Source organism: Morus notabilis, unplaced genomic scaffold, assembly GCF_000414095.1.
Source record: "Morus notabilis unplaced genomic scaffold, ASM41409v2 Scaffold508, whole genome shotgun sequence".
Taxonomy (NCBI): domain Eukaryota; kingdom Viridiplantae; phylum Streptophyta; class Magnoliopsida; order Rosales; family Moraceae; genus Morus; species Morus notabilis.
In genome coordinates this window covers 47,598-67,340 of record NW_010361936.1, presented here as the reverse complement: position 1 = coordinate 67,340, position 19,743 = coordinate 47,598, and the positions used below count along the sequence as shown (strand labels likewise).

Here is a 19,743-nt window from a genome sequence, read left to right as displayed (position 1 = left end):
ATTAGGAGCATAGTAAAATAAATAGCCGGGAATATTAATTTACGAGATGAAATCCATTCCTTCATAATGAAGTAGATGGATGGTTCCGATAAGTGTTTATTCGAGACTTGAATAATAAGAGCGCTCAATTTTATAATTGGATCATAAAATATATTATTCATTAGAAAATCAATGGTACTTATAGAGCAATATATAATTAAAGAGATCAACGAAAAATTCCTAGCTTTAATTATGAACCGTTTATGGAGGATTAATTCGTATGTGGTGACTATATCAATGGACAACACAAATTCCGTGAACATTATTATTTTATAATTTTTATATTTTAATTAAGGTGTTAATTAATTGTCAAAATTATTGGAGCTTAAAGTTATAATATCTGTAGTTCCTATCAACGGCTCCATAAAATTAATGTGAACCGTATATATCATATTGAGTTATGTTTATTAATTTAGAATTGAGAATTCTAAATACACATATTAATTAATTCGATTAATTAATATTAAAATTAATTTAAAATTGTTTTAAATTTATATAGATGACCATACTTTTGAGAAAAGTGAGTGATAATTATAGGTGACTTTTCTATTCATCCTTCTCATGTGTTGAGAAACTCATTAGAATGCCCACACGTTCGAGTTCACATTGATCCGGAGATACGTTGAGAAAGAGCCGTGGTATTCTTAGAATTTAAAGTTCATGACGGTGTTAAAGGAGTTCAAGATTAACGTCATAATCGAGCGACGGTAACATTCTTCTTCTTCTCTTTAATTTCTTAATAGTTAAATTAACATGAAATAATAATCGCATTAAAATTTTAATTTATATGATTTGATCGATACCACACTTCTGCATAAATTTTTTAAAAATCCGGTTTGAGAAACTAACAGATAATACCAATGAAATATCGACATCATTATCGAGAATTTAATCAGCAGTTTCCGACAAAGAAAGGTGAGTCAAATACCTTAAACTGGAAGAGCAAAATTGACCTGGCATGGAGAGAAGAAATGTTCTAATTCCCAATCAAGCTGGAAAAGTATTCCCGTTGGTTAAAACCAGCGTTTTTTTTTTTTTTTGAAAAATAAGACTATTTAGGAATGGCAAGGATGTTAAAAGAGCAAAGTACATACCATAAAGAGGTTAGGAGAGAACTAACCACCAAGAATGGCAAGGAGAGTGAGAGCACATGAGAAAAATCAAGCTCTCAAATTAGGAAGTCTTGTTTGTCTCTAGAAACAGAATAACATGAATTCAGAGTGAAGGAAATGAAGGAAAGAGATGGAGATTACCATGAGAATGGCAATAATTCACAGCAGATAATGTAGGAAAAGAGTTGGTCGCTGTATGCTGTTCCAATTGCATGAGTAGAGTGTATAAATATATATATATATATTTATTTATATATATATATTTATATATATATATATATATAAATGTATGTATGTGTATAAGTATATAGAGAGAGAGAAAATTATTTTAGTATTGCAACCAAGTTGGTGGAAAAAGTTAAAATGCCAAGAAAATCAAGCTGCTAATATCCCAACAAATTTGAAACATCAAAAGTTCTCTCATACAACGAGAGGTAGCATCAGAACTAAAGAACAATGGATCTTCAAAAGCACATATGTGGTTCCTCTTTTGTTACCTTTTTTTTTTCCAGAAATTACTACCATAGGGAAAAGAAGCAATTTCGAAAGAGACATTAATAACAGATAAAAAAAAAGGTTCCCTTTATGAAAATATGAAATGATATAGGAAAACCTCAATTTTTATACAGAGTGGAACTAAGAAATTACTTTGAAAGCTTTAGAGCACAATTCGGGTTGTCGAACGATGTATATCTGATCACCACAACTATCTTTCTTGTATATATCTTGATTTCTGTGCCAAGTCCATAACGCGTATGTAGAATTAACGACCTGCACCAGCATAAAAAAAAGATTTTAAGAGAAAGATGACATCTGTATGTAAATCTAGGCAGACCACAAAGCTATATAACACACTCAAAATACACAGCCAAACAAATTACTGGACTGCAAAAATGTTTCATTTAAATGAAGCTTATAAAAGGAAAAAGTCCTTGGCGCAAAGTAGGCTTTCATTTCAAAGCCTTGATAAGAGAAGCTGAAATTGTACCTCAAATATGCCATGCCCAAAGCTGCTTTCTCTGAACGCACTCCACTCTGGCTGTTCGTCCCAACAAAACTTGCCTTTAGCAGGACCGGAAGTAAAGTTCAAATGACACACCCCTCCAAATTCTGGTATGTTATCACTAGAGGAGGGACACTTTCCGGGGTCATCAGCATGATCAACGTCAACTTTTTCAATATTTCCACCGTCTCCAACAGTTATGTAAACTGGCCCACAAGGATCCAACGTATAGTTAAAGACTCTATTCATTCGCTCATAAGCATGCACCTGAAAAGTAAACAGCATATAACACGATCATCCAATTTTGCATGTGAAATTTTGAAGCAAATAAACCAAAGAAAAAAAAAAATTTTCCACACAGATAAGCACCTTAATGCAATCATCGAAAAACAGAACAGGCTTCAACTTACATGACCAGAAAAAACAACATCTACATTGTATTGGTATAGAAGTGCTTCCATTTCCTGCCTCATACATTCAAATTCCTGATAGTGAGAAGCATAACTATTGTACCAAGGTGAGTGCCATGCAGCTACCAGCCATGGGGTGACGGCATGGTCCACTCGAGCTAGATCTTTCCTTAGCCAAGCATACTGAGCGCCTTAATGGGAGTCAACAAAAACCGAAAAACCGTTTGGGATTACTTACTTAAGTCCAAAAAACTCTTTGCGTAAGGAACAATGAAACTAGCATGGTTGGTAAAAGAGCACAAAAGAACTTTGCAAAGACACCAATGTACTTTTATGATTATTTCAAGAACCTAGATTATTTAGCTTTTGACACATCTTTCTACTATTGCTACAAGTAAAATGGTGCTTCTTTAAAACGCATAGCAATCACAAATTGAGTCTAAATCCGCTATAAACATAACTTAGAACTTGCTATAGTGCTCACAACAAAAGAAGAATAATCAAAAAGAAGGTTTCGGATACCAGTGGCATTGTAGTCAACATATGCTCCTAACATGATAAAATGTACTCCTCCAGCATCAAAAGAGTAGTACAAGTTACTTTTAGACCCACACTCCTCTGAGGGAACTGCGAATCTTTTCAGATAGGACTGGAAAGTGATTCCAGCAACTTGAGGTTCAATCTCATGATTGCCTTCAATAACCATCATAGGAACTCTCGATGTTAAAGGTTCCATGAACCTGAAATTCCACTGCATTCGTGTTGATAGTGCGCCATTTCAAATTCAATACAATTTAGATAGGCAATCACATTCACCGTTTATGTGATCAAAGCTAGCTAATCAAGACATATCTTTGATGGATCAACTAGCTAGAGGCAACATTAGATGTAACGACACACATCACCGAGTAACGATCTAAACAATAGAATGACTGCCCCAAATCAAAGGACATCTGTTTCTACACTTTGAAAGAGATAAAGATTCATTGCTTGGCTAGCATCGCAGTCAACTTACATCATTCTAGCCATAAAGTTGATAAATGCTAATTAAGAAGAAAACATAATCATCTATACAAAGACCTTTCTAGTATATGCATGAAAGGAAATGAAAATAGGATCCTTCTACAATTTGGTTAATTTATGGTCATACATCACCTTAGCTAGTTCACAGTCATGCCTTCCTATCGACATCAAATGACTAAAATACTAAGAAAGTTACCTTCCCCAGCCATCCCAACGAGGTTGGTATGTCTCTCGAATAGGTGCATCTGGGAACGCACATGAGAAGCACGGGGCTCCTTTCCCGCCGGTTGTACGGTACTGATTCGCATAGCTTAAGTCCCCAACCATTAAAATCATTGAAGGATTGTTTTGAGTCAGATGATCAATGGTTGTGGTGGTATTGCTGGTGAGACCCAAATCTCCAACAACGGCTATACGATGAGGATATGCATATGGGCTAGGCTTTGGTGAAGATTCAAATGAATGCACTTTGCTCAAAGCTTGAAAAGAGCTATCCCCACACTTGTAGAAGTATTTGGTTCCAGGTTCAAGACCTGCAACGGAGAATACACGTCCTTACTTTTAAATACTCTTTTCTTTTACTAATGAGTTTCTTGGTGTCCAAATAATCTTTAAAGTTCGAGCACTAAGCCAACTTGTAACCCCGTGTTTTAAACCATCATCCCTACCAGTCCTAGTAAACCAAAATCCTGCCTCTCCAACACAGCAAATTATTCCTTTCTGCTGCAACTTTCAAACTTATCTAACAGTTGGTTACTTACTAGAATCCAATTTCAGTTTTTAGTACCTAACATGTCATCACAATGTACAGTTTTGCTAAGCACCAAGTCAACATATTCAAGTGAAGTAATGGCTATCGAGTCATCAAAACTCAATCTAAGTGCCAAATCAACCTGAATTTTGTACATTATAGTACTAATAAACGAGCCAGTCTATAAGAACTACTCTTATTTTTCCCTGAACAATGTCAGTAATGTCACTCTGTCCCCCCAACATTGTTCCTCTAGCAAATATTGGAGTCCTTCTGTTTGTTTCCGACACATTTTGTGGCAGGGCAAGGTGCTATAGTGATATAGTTTGGGATACAAACGTAAAATGCCGGGCAACAGTTTTACTAAGCACAAAGTCAACAACTTCAATTGAAGCGCCAAGTCAACCTGAATTCTGTACATTATGTAGTACTAAGAAACAAGCTATTCAGTAATCACAAATTTTTTCTTTTTTTTTGGTCCCCCTTACCATCAAGTTTCACATGGTGAATGATGCCAGAGGTGTAATTCAAGAGTCCTTTGAAGGGATAAAGTTGGCTATAAACAGTGGAAATCCCTCTCTGCACATTAGTATACTTGCCACTCTTTTTCCCATACCACACTTCACTAGCAACCGTTTTAGGATCAAGAGGTGTCACATTCAAACCAATCTGCGCATCCCCTAACCAAATCAAAACCAACCAGATCAAATAAACAAGGATTATTCTCGCTAATGCCCCGGCCATTGTCATTTTGTCCCATTAACTTTAAAAACTCCAACTTCCCTCTTTGAATTTAAATTAATCTTATTTAATCCCTTCTATTAGAATTTCTATTAAAAACAGTTTAAAAAAGAGGGGTTAAAGTAAAGCTTATACCGTATCCTTTTCGTATGTTTTCAACATAAATTCTAACATAAGAGGTTAAATAACACTCATTTTCCTCTTTTTTGACGTATTTTAATTCCACTAGCAGGAATTAAATGAACCGCTACAAGGTGGGAATGCACAAGTAATATGTATAAAATAAACAAAACCAGAAAACAACTGAAAAAGAAAAGGAAAAAAAAGTTTTGAGTATTTTGAAGGGAAAATACCAGTAACCCAAGAGACCCACATTGAAGTTGGTGAAGATATAGCAAGAGCAATCTGTTCTGGGAAATTTGAGGTCACATTTTTCTTGAGTCTAGGATGATCCATGGGCAAGTCATCACTGCCTCTCCGAAGGGATGGATCAAAACGCCGAGTGACAGGCTTGAATGGGCCTTCTAGAGTTGTGGGTATTTGAGCTTTATTCACCAAAATATTTGTTACCATCAATATGATGATCAGAGGAATCCATAGTGAGGTCTTTATTTTCATGGGAATTTCTTGTTCTTTTGAGTTGATGAAGATGGTTTAAGAAACTTGGAAGATGTCCAGTTATGGGTTCGTTAAATTATGCAGTTATTTACTTATGTTTTATTTATTTTTGGGCATCTTTGAAACGGATAAGTGGAATATGCTTAAGTTACTTTTAGTTCGATGAGATTTCTTTGTCAGCAATGTGATGTGCTGTCCATGAAGTTTGGTAAGATAGTCGATCAGAGAGTTTGTTCACACATGACACAAGTGCCATGAAATAAAACCGAAAAAAAAAAAAAAAAAAAAAAGCTGGCAGGGCAACCACCTCTGGCAACTTATACAATCTTTTTTATAACTTATCATCATTAGATGATTAGATCACATAAATTATTTTTAGAGCACCTGCTTATTGAAGAAAAGAGGTCAATAAATGAGATAATATAATTTCTTTTTAGCAAGTTTTTGGCTGTAGCCGGTACTTTTTCGCTTTTTCCCAACCGATAGAGTACGTTATAGAACCACGAATTTGAATCTAGTGGTAGAAAAAGATAAAGGAGCACCAAACTAAAATAAAACCTCTCATGTATAATTCAATACCAATTGTAGAGGCAGATGACCCTTTTTTAAGGATTTTTCAGAAAAAAAAGTCGAGGTTTTATAAAATTAGTAAAATGACCCCTTTTTTTTTATTAATTTAATAGTTAATCACCAATTAAATAGTGTATTATTTAATAAATTATTAATTAACTTAAGTTTATTATTGATTAACTCGATAATTTTTCATTATTAATCAATATCAATTAATAACTAACCAAAATCAATCGGTAATTAATCAATTTCAATCAATAAATTAAATATTTATTAATAATAAATTATTATAATGAATCAGTCAATTAAATTAATCATTAATTAACTATTAAAAATAAATTATTAATATGTTATAATAATGAATTGGCCAATTAAATTAATCATTAATTAATTATTGAAAAAAATAATTATTTTATTAAATAAAAAAATTCAACCATTTATTTAAAAAATAAAAAGTTCGGTCATATTTATTAAAAAAAAAAGGTGGTAAAATAGTATTTGCTCCTTCCAATCGCTCACTTTCACGACAGCAGCAACAAGAAGCATCAAACAACCAAGAATTGGATCTCGAGCGAGGGTCGATGAAAGGTTGTAGAGCTTGTGGGAGTCGTCATCATTGGCGGCGACGAGGAGGGAGTCATGGGACTCGGACCAGCTTCTCCGACATCGCAAAACTCAGAAGGCAAAAGCAATTAAAGTGGAAATGGAGATAGCAGCAGTCACAAATAGCCGAAATCAACCTCCAAAAATTATCTGCAAGTAGAAGCAGAGTAGCAAAAATATTTGCTAAAAAACAAGTTCTGCGCTATCTTCATGGACGAGAGTAAATACGGTCCAGATTACTAATATCATATGGGTATGGCCATTTAACTAAAAGCGTATAGATCAAATTTTCCACAATCAACTTTATAGAGTTTATTTTCTTTTTATGTAATGGTTTTTGAGTCAAGAAACCTGTTACAGTAATCAATACATGACGTCTTGTTGTTTATGGTGAAATCCGAAATTAACGACCTTTTTAGCGAGTCATAGTGCTCAAAATTATGTCGAATATGTAGGCCCCGTTCATTTCACTAATTCGATTTTAGAATTCGAGTTTTATTACAGTAAACAGCTCTCACAAACAATCACATCTAACTTTTTTGCTATAGTAAAAAGCTCTCACATAAAATCACATTTCAACTTGAATTAAAAACTCGAATCAGCGAACTAAACGGGCCCGTATTTTATGACACACTATTGGTTTCTCAAACTTAATTTTTTTAAAAAATTATACGAAAACGTGGTATCGATATCATTAATTATCAGTATTTTATGTTACTTTAATTACGAAGAAATCAAAGAGAAGAAAAAGAATTTTATCGTCATTCGGTTATGACGTTAATCTTGAATTCCTTTAACACCGTTGTGAGCTTTAAAATTCTACGAACATCACGGGCCTGTTTGTTTCCCTTTTTATTTCTATTTTTCACGGTTTTCGAGAATGAAAAATGAAAAGGCTAGAAGAAAATGCGTTTGGTGTAAAATTTTCTAAAAATGAAAAATAAAATCGTTTTTGTCATTTTTCTGAAAATCTGAAAATGATTTATTCTCCCTTTCATTTTCTCATCCGTTTTCGTTTTCTCTCCTCCGTTTTCCTTTTCTTTGAAAATCTGCGCCATTTGTTTTCATTTTTCACTCTTCTGCCCCCCATGTTTATTTAATATATTATTATTTTAAATATTATTACATGTTTTTTAAAATTAAACCACCAAACACAATTTTAGTTTTTTTTAAACTGAAAACAATCTCGGAATAAAACTATCAAACTCATTTTCAGAAATGATTCCAAAATGAAAATGAAAACGTTTTCGTTTTCATTTTCATACAAAAAACAAAAACGTTTTGGAATGAATTCCAAACACACCCCACAGTTTTTTCTCAACGTATCTCTAGATCAACGTAAACTCGAACGTGTGGATGTTCTAATAGGTTTCTTAACACATGAAAATAATAAATGAGAATGCCACCTATGGTTATCACCCATTTTTTAAAAAAATATGTGATATTTCTCATCATCTTTTTTTTGTATTGTATTTTCTCTATTTTTTAGCCCCTCTCTCTCAAATAATATGTACCATTATTTATAAAGAGATATTAGAAAAAAATTTTAATTTAAATAATTTAAATTAAAAATAATTTCCCACTACCACACTTACTGGGATTTTCTCACCTACTTTCTCTCAAAAGTTCTACGTGCACCTTTTTTTCTAAATATATATTAGGGAGAAACAGGAAAATAGACTAAGACTTGAGATAAATTAAAATTAATAGGTCAATAGTTTACATAAGTCAATAAATAGGCCAAATTACTGTTTTTGTCCATAACTTGTCTGGTTATGAACCATAACTTGACAAGTTATTGTCCATAATTCAGGGTTTTTGTCCATAACTTGTCTGGCTATGAACCATAACTTAACAAGTTTATCCATAATTTATCTGATTATAAATTATAACTTAATAAGTTATAACCTATTAATTTTTATAATTAAAAATTGACCTGTATACTTTTTTAAACTTTTTATGTTGGCCTATTTTTTACTATATTTTCGTATATATTATACATATAGGCTTAATTTGATAGGGATTTTAGGAGCCCAAAATAGATTATCTAATCAGCAAAGCTGTTTTTTACGTTTGATAAAAATATAAAAAAGTGATTCTGAAAGAATTTGGGGAGAATTTGAAGCCAAAATCAGAAGAAGTCTTTGGGCTATTTTGATTCTAGATTGTTCGGCAATCTGAGAGACTCCTTTAATGAAATTTTCGTTATTACCGATTTTACCCCTACTGAATGAAAACAATTCTAGACCTAAAAAATTTTGCTCTGCGCGGTCTTGTTCATCTTCTCTCCCGAGCTCTCTCGTCTCCCTCTCTGCTTTCTCTTCATGCTCTCTCTCTCTCTCTCCCCGTTTCTCTATCTGCTCTCTATGTTCTCTCGGTCTCTCTCTGTGCTCGTCAGGGTTCAATCTCCGGTCCTACTTCTTCCCCTTGCCACAGTCACCGCTCGGTGCACACCCCCTCTGTGCAAACATCGCCTCTCCTCTTCCTCTACGATCTCCCCTGCTGCTTCAACGCCGGCATGCTCAACCGCTGGTGCTACGGCTAGATGCCGGTCACCGGCCAAAAGTGGCCACCTTGGTCGAAGAACTCCAGACTTAAGCGGCAGCACAGCGTCGACTACTGGATGATGTGCTCGCTTCTGTACGACGGTGATGGGAGAGAAGTCGTTAGGGTTTCGGATTCAGAAATGGTTGAAGCCTTCTTCGTGTCGTTCTTCTCCTCTCCAAGCTTCAACACTCACGGCCATAACATGACCGATCTGAAAACTCAGATTGATCACCAATTGCAGGTGTTCTGTTTGATTCCTTAATCTAATCGTTCATCGTTTAGGCTTAAATTAATTCATTATCATGTTGTTACGTTTTCATTGCTGAATTGGTATTGAAGTGACAAAATTCACTTGTATTTTCTATTCTCAACCGTGATTTTAGATTTAGTGAGATTGGAATTTCTGGTATTGAAGCAGCAATTGCGCTAGATTAGGAATTCATAAATGTAAGAATAAAAACAAATAATAAGGTTTAAGAATATGATGTGATTTTGTAGTTTATTTGGCTCCAATTTTAGTCGTTAGTTAGTTTGATTTCTACTATAAGGTATTGAAATAGTCTATTACAATCTAACAATCTGTTTGGTCAATTTATTATAATCAAGTGGATTACATATGGAACAAAAAACAAACATGTGCATAATGAATTTGTACTTGTTAGTGAGAAAATCTAATGGCAGGTTTTGTTTGCAAAAGGGTTGGCCTGAGTTTGTAAAGTATTATTCCCTAGGCTTTGGGCACTTTCTAGTTTTTAGATATGAAGGGAATTCTAGATTCCATGCTTGCATATTTGATACAACTACCGTCGAGATCGAATATCCTCTTATTCGAGCGCATTCTGATGGGCCTAAAAGAAAAGAAATCAAAGATGATGACTCTGTTGAAGTCTTGGAGGATTTGTCACCACATCCCAGAAAAAGAAAGAGCTCTCCTTTACCATGTTCTCAGCCCCACAAGAAATTCAGAACCAGTCCCATTTGTGAAACCGATATCAAAGGGACTCGAAACAATGAAAGGATACTTAAGAATTCAATGAGGAATGGAGATTTACACCATTCAAAGTCAATGAGAGGCATGCGAAAATTTTTACTTTCCTCCTTCAAGAAATTGATTTTTTGGTACTTGAACAAACTGTTGTTTCCATGTAGAGTAGTTTTCTTGTATTGTTTATTCTCTTTTATCTTGTTTCCAGTTTCTGCTGAAGATGGTAATGGGGACAAATCTATCATGCCAAGATGGAGGCTATCTGAGGTGCAAAGCTTTACTTACAAGGTTGTCATCAAACCATCTCATGTCGGTAAATACTTTGACATGGTAAGATTAATTTCTTATAAAGGCTTTTTTTAAGGCAGTAATAAAGCCATTTTCGAATTTCAGCTGGTAATCGGGGCAGAACTAACTCATTGAAGCCAAAGAGAAATGTAAAAGTCAAGACTGAGTGTGATTGTACTAGCAAACATCAAGAGGAAACTAAAGTTGAACCCGGTAAACATACTGGTTTAAGACATAAGAGATCTCAAATATTATAACAAATTTAGATTACTGACCCTTTTCTGCTTTTTATGCAGGCAAGTTTTGGCAAGGCCAGGTCACTCGTGTTCCGAAATTTTCAGGAGATTCTAGAGCCACTGAAGCAGCCAGCAGATTCTCATCGAAAAATCCCTTCTTCAAAAAGCTAATAACTTCATCTTACCTCCATACTCATGTAGAATTACAATTAGTTTCACACAAATATGGTTCACATGTGGGTTTTCCGCATGAAAAAGTGGCTAATTAAGGATCCTAGCTCAGAAAATCAGCCAAACACCAATACTACACTCACACACACCAGAAACAGTAAGAAAATGAGAATAATTGGAAGAAATTTTATTAATCTAATCAGCCAAAAACACCAAATTACACTAAAATGTAAAGATAGAACGGAGAATTCGAGTACTCCGGGAACTCCTAATTTAGTGGTATTCGAGAGACCACCGCTCTCCTTAATCTCAGTTTCTCAAAACTCTCCAAATCACAACATACCTCTAGTGAGCTACTAAGCCCTTTATTTATACTAATTCTTACTAACTATACCAGCTCACTAACCAAACAAGTTCCTAAGTCATTAACGGATTCTAACATTACCCCCGCCCTAAAGAAATACCTTGTCCTCAAGGTGTTAAGTAATCGCAGCCGTGTGTCTCCACTTCCTTCCGATTCCTATCACGCCAATTCCATTCAATCCCCCTTCAGCCACCCCGCTCTTTGTAGATCCGACCCCAATCGGACCGAAATAAGAAGACCCAATCCAAATGTCACTGGAATTGTCCTTAATCGCGTTGGAAGTGTGCAGCCCAGCCTTAACAGCATCAGAACCAACCCAAATCACGCCGGATTTGAGAAACCCAGCCCTTGGCTCGCCAGAATATGCCCTAATCGCACCATAATCACGAAGCCCAGCCCCAATTGCATGGAAATCAGCCCCAATTGCGCAAAAATCAGCCCCAATCACGTTGGAATTCCAAGACCCAATTCTAATTGCTCCAAAATCATCCCTCATGACACTTGGATTCCAAGTCCCAGCCCTCCCATCGAGAGACCCAGCCCCCAAATCGCCAGAATTGATCTTAATCGTGTCGGAATTGCAAATCCTAGCCTTCATGGCGTCAGAACTAGCCCCAAGTACACTGGAATCAACCCCTTTCACGCCGGAATTGTGAGGCCCTATCCAAACAACAGCCGAATCATCGAGCCAAGCCTCCGTCGCGCCAAGATCTGTCTCCGTAGCACCGGAATCAGCCCCTTTCACGCCAGAATCGCGAGGCCCGATCCAAATAGGTCCGGAATCAACCCCAACTGCGACTGAAACAGGGATGGGTTCCCTGTTCCGAGGGCAGAGCAAGCCTCTCCTCCTCTAACTCCAGCTCCCATTCCAATTCCCATCGCCGAACAAGCTCTGCCGCCCTCTCCTGACGGTCGCGACCTCCCTCCGCCCTCCTCCCGTCGTCGAACAACCCCTCACGCTACCACCCAGCCCCAGATCGCGATGGATCTCGCGCTCCTCCATGAGACCAACGTCTCTCCGGCGTCAGAACTCCCTCTCGCGGCCTCAATCTTCGCGAATCGGCGCTTCCCGGCGAAGATCCGCCTGATTTGGCACCTCCACTCCGCCTGGATCGACGCGATCTGGGCTCTCCTCGCCCTGAGGCGCGCGATCTCGCCTCTCCCCGTCCCGTCGTTCGCCGTCGCGATCCAACTCGGCCTTCCCGGCCATTGGCCGCGCCGCCAGCAGTGCCTCCATCCTCCACAGCACCGCCTGCACGTCTTCCATTTGAGTCCGAACCTTCCCCACCAGGTCCTGGAGCCCCCCGATACTCCCTCCAGAAACCTTGAGATTACCTCTCAGAATAGCCCTAAGTTTCTCTCTTAACTCAAAAGGCTCCATGGATCGTAGATGCTCTGATACCATTGTTAGGATCCTAGCTCAGAAAATCAGCCAAACACCAATACCACACTCACACACACCAAAAACAACAAGAAAATGAGAATAATTGGAGGAAATTTTATTAATCTAATCATTCAAGAACACCAAATTACACTGAAATGTAAAGGATAGAGCGGAGAATTTGAGTACTCCGGGAACTCCTAATTTAGTAGTATTCGAGAGACCACCGCTCTCCCTAATCTCAGTTTCTCAAAACTCTCTAAATCACAATATACCTCTAGTGAGCTACTAAGCCCTTTATTTATATTAATTCCTACTAACTATACCAGCCCACTAACCAAAGAAGTTCCCAAGTCATTAACGGATCCTAACATTATACTAATTGGTTTTTTATGTTACCTTTAATACGAATTTTGTTCTGGTGCAATAGCCGCCTTCCTTGTTGCAAGATCAACAGATCACTCCTAAATTTAAATTATCTTGTTGTGTGCAGCGATTACCAAATGATTTTGGGAGGAGTTATTTTGAAAAGAAGACGCAAAATATAACACTACAGACGGGGAAGAATTCGTGGAGTGTGACCATGGTTTACAATGCACCACATTCCTACCTTTTTCTCGTGGATGGCCAACGTTTGCAAGGGAGAATTCTTTGCGTCCAGGAGATGTTTGTGTGTATGAGCTGATTAAAGAATGACATTGTGCTAAAAGTTACTGTTTTTAAGGAGTGATGATCTGTTAGTTTAGTTTAGTTACTGGTTTGCTCTATGTTTTAGACATTGTTGTTTTATCAATGTTTTGACATTATTGTACTAAATACCGCTATTTGTATCCATTATCAATGTTATTTTCTATTATTTCAATTGAATTATGTTTAAATGTATGTTGCTTCGTTGTTAACAGAGATGTCTAACAATAATGAACATGACTTAATTCTTTTTACACCTCTACCAGTTTTTGAACGAAGAATGTACATTTTTGTTGTATATATTGATTACTCATTAATGCTCTTTTTAGTTGTAACTATATATTGTGAATGAAAAAATGAAAAAAAAAAAATTAATTATCATAATTTATTAAAACTTAGAATCATAGCATTATGTTTTTTTTTAAGTTTAACAAATATTTCTAAATACCAAAAAAAATTATATATATTTAAGTTTCATATCATGTTTATTTTGGTCATTTTACATACCCACAGCAATTCAACCTCAAAATTTACCAAACGTTATTACACTGATTTTGAAACAAGCACAGCTAGTATAATTACAGTTTACCAAACACTCAGTTGCTTCTTGTAACAACTGCTTTTTCTTTTAGCATAACTAAAAACAATTTTTTCAAAATCCACAACATTACCAAATTCCACAACATATATTGGGCCCGACGTTGTACTATCATAGCGCGCTAGCCACGGAAAGCATGGGATAGCAAATCCCATACTAACCGTGGCAATAAGACCGCTCACCGGTCACATCAAGGGTGTACAACGCCATTTAAAAACATAAAAATACATATATACATTTTTCTTCAAAACATCATCATATGAAATATTAAAAACGTCATAACATCATCATAAACATCAAAATCATATACTCCTCAATTCTTCAATTCATGTTGCAGGTGAGAGTGTACTGACATGAGCGCCTTACTTAACCTTTTTAAATTTCGCAACGGTGACGCAACGAATGAGGTCCTCGGGTGCTCGCCTCTAGAACCATTCATGCCATAAATCATAAATAAGATTACTAAAAAAAAGCCTTATCATCTCATCAAATACATTAATCACATTAAAACAGCATTTAATATACCATTTCACCATTCATTAACATCAAGACATAAAAACCCACTGATTACACAACTACAAAACTTAATAAAAACTGGCAGCCTGACCTTTACTCATTTAAAAACTCATAATAATTCACATAGAACTCCAAATGACCTGAGTTCTTTTGCTCCCTGAAACCCTGTTTTAAAATAAGCTATGAAACCTGGAGAAATTCCAGCACTCTATAATCCGAAATTAACCAAGAAATTCCCTTTCAATCGTCCAAAACTCATCAAAAATCATGTATGTCAGCCAATTATATTAACCACAACTCTAACATGCTTCCAACATAATCATATCCGAGAATTATTAAAACATGCGTCATACAACAACTCTCATCAACACCTAACTAGAAATCATATATAACTCAAATAAATCATGAAAACAACCTAAACATGTTTCTAATATTATCCACAATAAATAAATAAATAAATACAAACAATAAATAAAGAAAATAGAGGATTAACACTCACATAAGCGTAAAAGAAATTCTAAATATGCCATTCTATCAATCAATCAAAATTATCATCGTAGCAAAAATTAAAAACTTAGCGATAACAATCTCATTACATTTTCCTCAACAATAACGTCACAATTATCATACACAAAACTATGAAAATATATGAACATCTCCCTCCATCAATAACAAAAACACAAAATATTATGATAGGAACACATACCTTTAAAATAATTTTTCCAATATTGTGTTCTTCTTAAAAGAATAAAGGAAGATAATGAAAAATTCTATGGTGGCTAGGGCTCTTGAGAAAAAGTGACAGAGAGAGGTAAAAGAGAGAGAGGGTAGGAGTTTGAGAGGGAGAAAGCATAAAAATTTTCTAATGGGATGGAGGTGAAAACGTATGATTTAAAAGGAGTATTTTTTTTTCCTTACTTTTCCCTCCTCTGACGTCCACGCTAATCCCCCTTTTCTTGCATTGACAATGTAAATGGCTAAACTAAATCAAAGGAAAAGCTATATATATCCAAAGCATGAATCTGCCCATTTTACTTCTTGTGGTACGAGTATGGGTATATTTGCAAGTTGTCCACTTACTGCCACTAAGCCAAATGCAGAAAGAATCATGCAATATATATCAACTCAATTAAGAAAATTAATTGACTTGAATTGGGTGATTGATGGGCTGTCAATGAGGTAGAAATCGTGTTGCAAACCATGGACAAAGTTTCTTTATACGGTCATTGACTCCAAAGACATTAACTAATCCTCACCCTTAACAATTCATCATAGAAATAATCATCACCAAAAAAAAATGTAATAACATAAACGGTGGTTGGCTATTGATATTTTACATATATAACATATATATATATACATAGCTATATAATATGTATTTTGTAAAAACCATATATCCATATAATCTATCAATGGTATTAAATCAACATACATATTCACCAAATCATCATATAAAACTTAACAATTTGGCATGAACTTGTTCTTACACCACGCGTCCTCGTCGCGTTCACCTGCGGAATTAAACTCATTATGATGTTAGAATTCACTAAATATAACACCATAACATTATTCAAGTTAACTCCTAACATCTACTTCTAAGAATTTTATCAGTTTAGAAAAATGGGTGTTACAGTGCAAATTAATGTTGAATTTGTTTTTACAATGTTTCCTTAATGATATACTAATTTGTACCTCAATGAACAGAAGAACAGAGAAAAAGAAGTATCTGCAGAGCTAGGAGAACATGGGGGAGAATTCAGTTATACTCCACTCACAGACTCGTTTGATATTAGTCAACAAACATTGGACATAACTTTTGAAAAAGCTGAAAAGATAATAACAATGAGAAAAGCTGCTGCTCAAGGAATCAAAAAGGTATGAATCTTATTAATACTACATTAATACTAGTTGAGAAAAAACAATGAAGAAATACAAAAGAAAAAGTGCAAAGGAACAGAGGGAAAAAATAGAAGAGCGTGGCATTCCTTCATTCATCCTTTTCTCCCAAAGTTGTAACAACCCAGACTCGTAAAAATGAGATGATATTAGAATACAACATTTTGGATGATATGACTACTATTTCTAAAAATTACTGTTATATTTTAAATGATGACTTGATATTTACACTACTTCTTATAATCTTTTGAATGTTAATATTCAATGACAAGACTTTTAGCTTATGTTTGAGATTGACACTTGAATGAAAAAGAATGTAAACCCAGGATTTATCAATTTTATGCTCTTGAATCTGAAAATTACAATTGCACGAGCACTATCAAAGTTATGGTCAGGTAATGATGATCGAGTTATGATCATAACCTTTTGACTTGTGTCATTATTGGAACTGAAAATTTCAAGTGCAGGAACATTGTCAGGTTATTGTCAAGTTATGCTGCATAACTAGACAAGTCATGTAAAAACATATCAAATGTGTAGCATAACCCGTTAAATTATGGTCCATATCCGGACAAGTTATGAAAAAAAAGTCAATTATGGACCATAAACAGTCAAGTTATGGTGTATAACCGCACAAGTTATGGACAAAAGCTGTGAATTATGGACAATAACTTGTCAAGTTATGGTTCATAACCAAACAAGTTATGGACAAAAACTGTGACTTATGGACAATAACTTGTCAAGTTATGGACAAAAAATATGAATTACGGACAAAAATTGTGAATTATGGACAATAACTTGTCAAGTTATGGTTCATAACCAGACAAATTATAAACAAAAACTTTGAGTTATGGAAAATAACTGTGAGTGTTGGACAAAAACTGAGAATTATGGACAAAAACTGTGAATTATGGACAATAACTTGTTAAGTTATGGTTCATAACGAGACAAGTTATGAACACAAACTATGAGTTATCGACAATAACTTGTCAAGTTATGGTTCATAGCCAAACAAGCTATGGACAAAACGGTGAGTTATAGACAAAAACTAAGTTATGGACAATAACTTGTCATGTTATGGTTCATAACCAGACAAGTTATGGACAAAAAATGTGAATTATGGACAAAAATTGTGAATTATGGACAATAACTTGTCAATTTATAATTCATAACCAGACAAGTTATTGACAAAAATGTGAGTTATGGACAAAAACTAAGTTATGGATAATAACTTGTCAAGTTATGGTTCATAACCAGACAAGTTATGGACAAAAACTTTGAGTTATGGACAATAACTGTGAGTTATGGACAATAAATTGTCAAGTTATGGTTCATAACCAGACAAATTATGGTCAAAAACTGTGAGTTTTGGACAAAAATTAAGAATTATGGACAAAGACTGGGACTTATGGACAATAACTTGTCAAGTTATGGTTCATAACCAGACAAGTTATGGACAAAAACTTTGAGTTATGGACAATAACTGTGAGTTATGGACAATAACTGTGAGTTTTGGACAAAAATTGAGAATTATGGACAAAAATTGTGAGTTATGGATAATAACTTGTCAAGTTATTGTTCATAACCAGGCACGTTATGGACAAAAAATGTGAATTATGGACAAAAACTGTGAATTATGGACAATAACTTGTCAAGTTATGGTTCATAACCAGACAAGTTATGGACAAAAACTGTGAGTTATGACAAAAACTGAGTTATGGATAAAAACTAACTTATGGACAATAACTTGCCAAGTTATGGTTCATAACCAGACAAGTTATGGACAAAACTGTGAATTATTGACAATAATTGTGATAAAGGATAATAACTTGTCAAGTTATAGACAAAAACTATGACTTATGGACAATAACTTGACAAGTTGTGGATGAGCATTACATGTAAAAATATGCAAACAACTTGAAACTTGTTTACTCAGTAAAATTAAAAACCAATAAACAATATAATATGTACCAAAACTAGAAATATAAAAGAATCTAAAAACCAACAAGTCAAGTTAATCGATATAATCATCCAAGTCAAACTTAATGGCATATGTTGGCGTCATGAAATGCATTTTTGGGGCATTTTGACCCCTGTTATCATCACTCTCATATCCCAATTCCTACTTCCGCAAGGCATGGTTAAAAAACTCAACTGCCATCTTCTTGCGGAATAATGTTCTAGCCCCTTGCTTTCGCAAACAATCATCAGATCCGGCTTCCATTAAGATCTCAGCCATCTTAAGCATAAATATTCCACAATCACCACTACAGAAAACAACCACCAAAAATCTAACAATTAGAAACAACAAATATAAATGCAAAAATGAATGAAGTAAAGGGAAAACAAAAAAACATTTAAAAAGATAAAAATCCAATGCTCCCTACGCTCAAGAAAAATAGGTACAAGAAGAATATCTACTTCACAAAAAGGCAAGCTACAAAATAAATAATCTCCCAACACATAATCTTCAAGAGCAGAATGTGAAGAGAAATCAAAAGTAGACCAATCAAAATCCTTTTTGTTTTTATAGCACCATAAGCCATAAATCCTCATAAAAAAATGTGAGTCCAAAACCATACACCTAATGTAAGGCCTGTTTGTGTAGCACACCATCTTTTTTCACAAGTAATATGTGGCTACATCAACATGCTATCAAAACAAAACAAAATAATTATCAGATTTGTTCCAAAAAAAAAAACCTTGCATAAAATTTAAAAAGAAAAAAAAATGGAAGAACCTTACTGAGTCACTTAGCCAACACTTTGTAGTCCATAAAGTTTGAAACCAATGCTTGGAATCAACGGTGTCAACTTTAAAATCAAAAGCAGGCTTTAGCAAATGTTCATCGTTGGCCGGTCCCCACCCTTTTTTAGAGATCATATTACTCTTATACCATGATAGGAACCTTGCCTTGTCTTCCTTTGATACATCACTATCAACAATTTCAAAGAATGGACAAAAAAATAAAAATTTTTCATCTATACACTTAATAGGTTCTTATGATGCTGCCTCATCAAACACAACAATCCTTTGTTCAGTAGATCTATCGCCTTCCTTAGCAGCATCATGGACAAGATCCCTCAAAACTAAAGCAATTGTTTCTTCAATTTTGTTAGAAGAAACACCCACTTTCTCAACCTCTTTCTCTGCAATTGTTTCTTCCTTTATTTCTTCAATTGCTTCTTCTTCTTCCTTTGTTTC

At 35.0% G+C, this 19,743-nt stretch overlaps 2 protein-coding genes across 2 annotated transcripts; one reads left to right on the top strand and one right to left on the bottom strand.

Annotated features, from left to right (window-relative positions):
• Positions 1 to 2,555: 2,555 nt before the first annotated feature.
• LOC21400886 (purple acid phosphatase 23) lies at positions 2,556 to 5,710 on the bottom strand. The gene is made up of 5 exons (XM_024167410.1): positions 5,433 to 5,710; positions 4,827 to 5,018; positions 3,784 to 4,120; positions 3,087 to 3,304; positions 2,556 to 2,755 (listed from the first exon to the last, which is right to left on the bottom strand). The coding sequence occupies exons 1-5, from the start codon at positions 5,695 to 5,697 to the stop codon at positions 2,556 to 2,558; spliced, it is 1,212 nt and encodes a 403-aa protein (XP_024023178.1). The 5' UTR covers positions 5,698 to 5,710.
• A 3,705-nt stretch (positions 5,711 to 9,415) lies between these two features.
• LOC21400885 lies at positions 9,416 to 11,207 on the top strand. The gene is made up of 5 exons (XM_024167394.1): positions 9,416 to 9,658; positions 10,115 to 10,490; positions 10,611 to 10,715; positions 10,796 to 10,903; positions 10,987 to 11,207. The coding sequence occupies exons 1-5, from the start codon at positions 9,416 to 9,418 to the stop codon at positions 11,193 to 11,195; spliced, it is 1,041 nt and encodes a 346-aa protein (XP_024023162.1). The 3' UTR covers positions 11,196 to 11,207.
• The last annotated feature ends 8,536 nt before the right edge of the window (positions 11,208 to 19,743 follow it).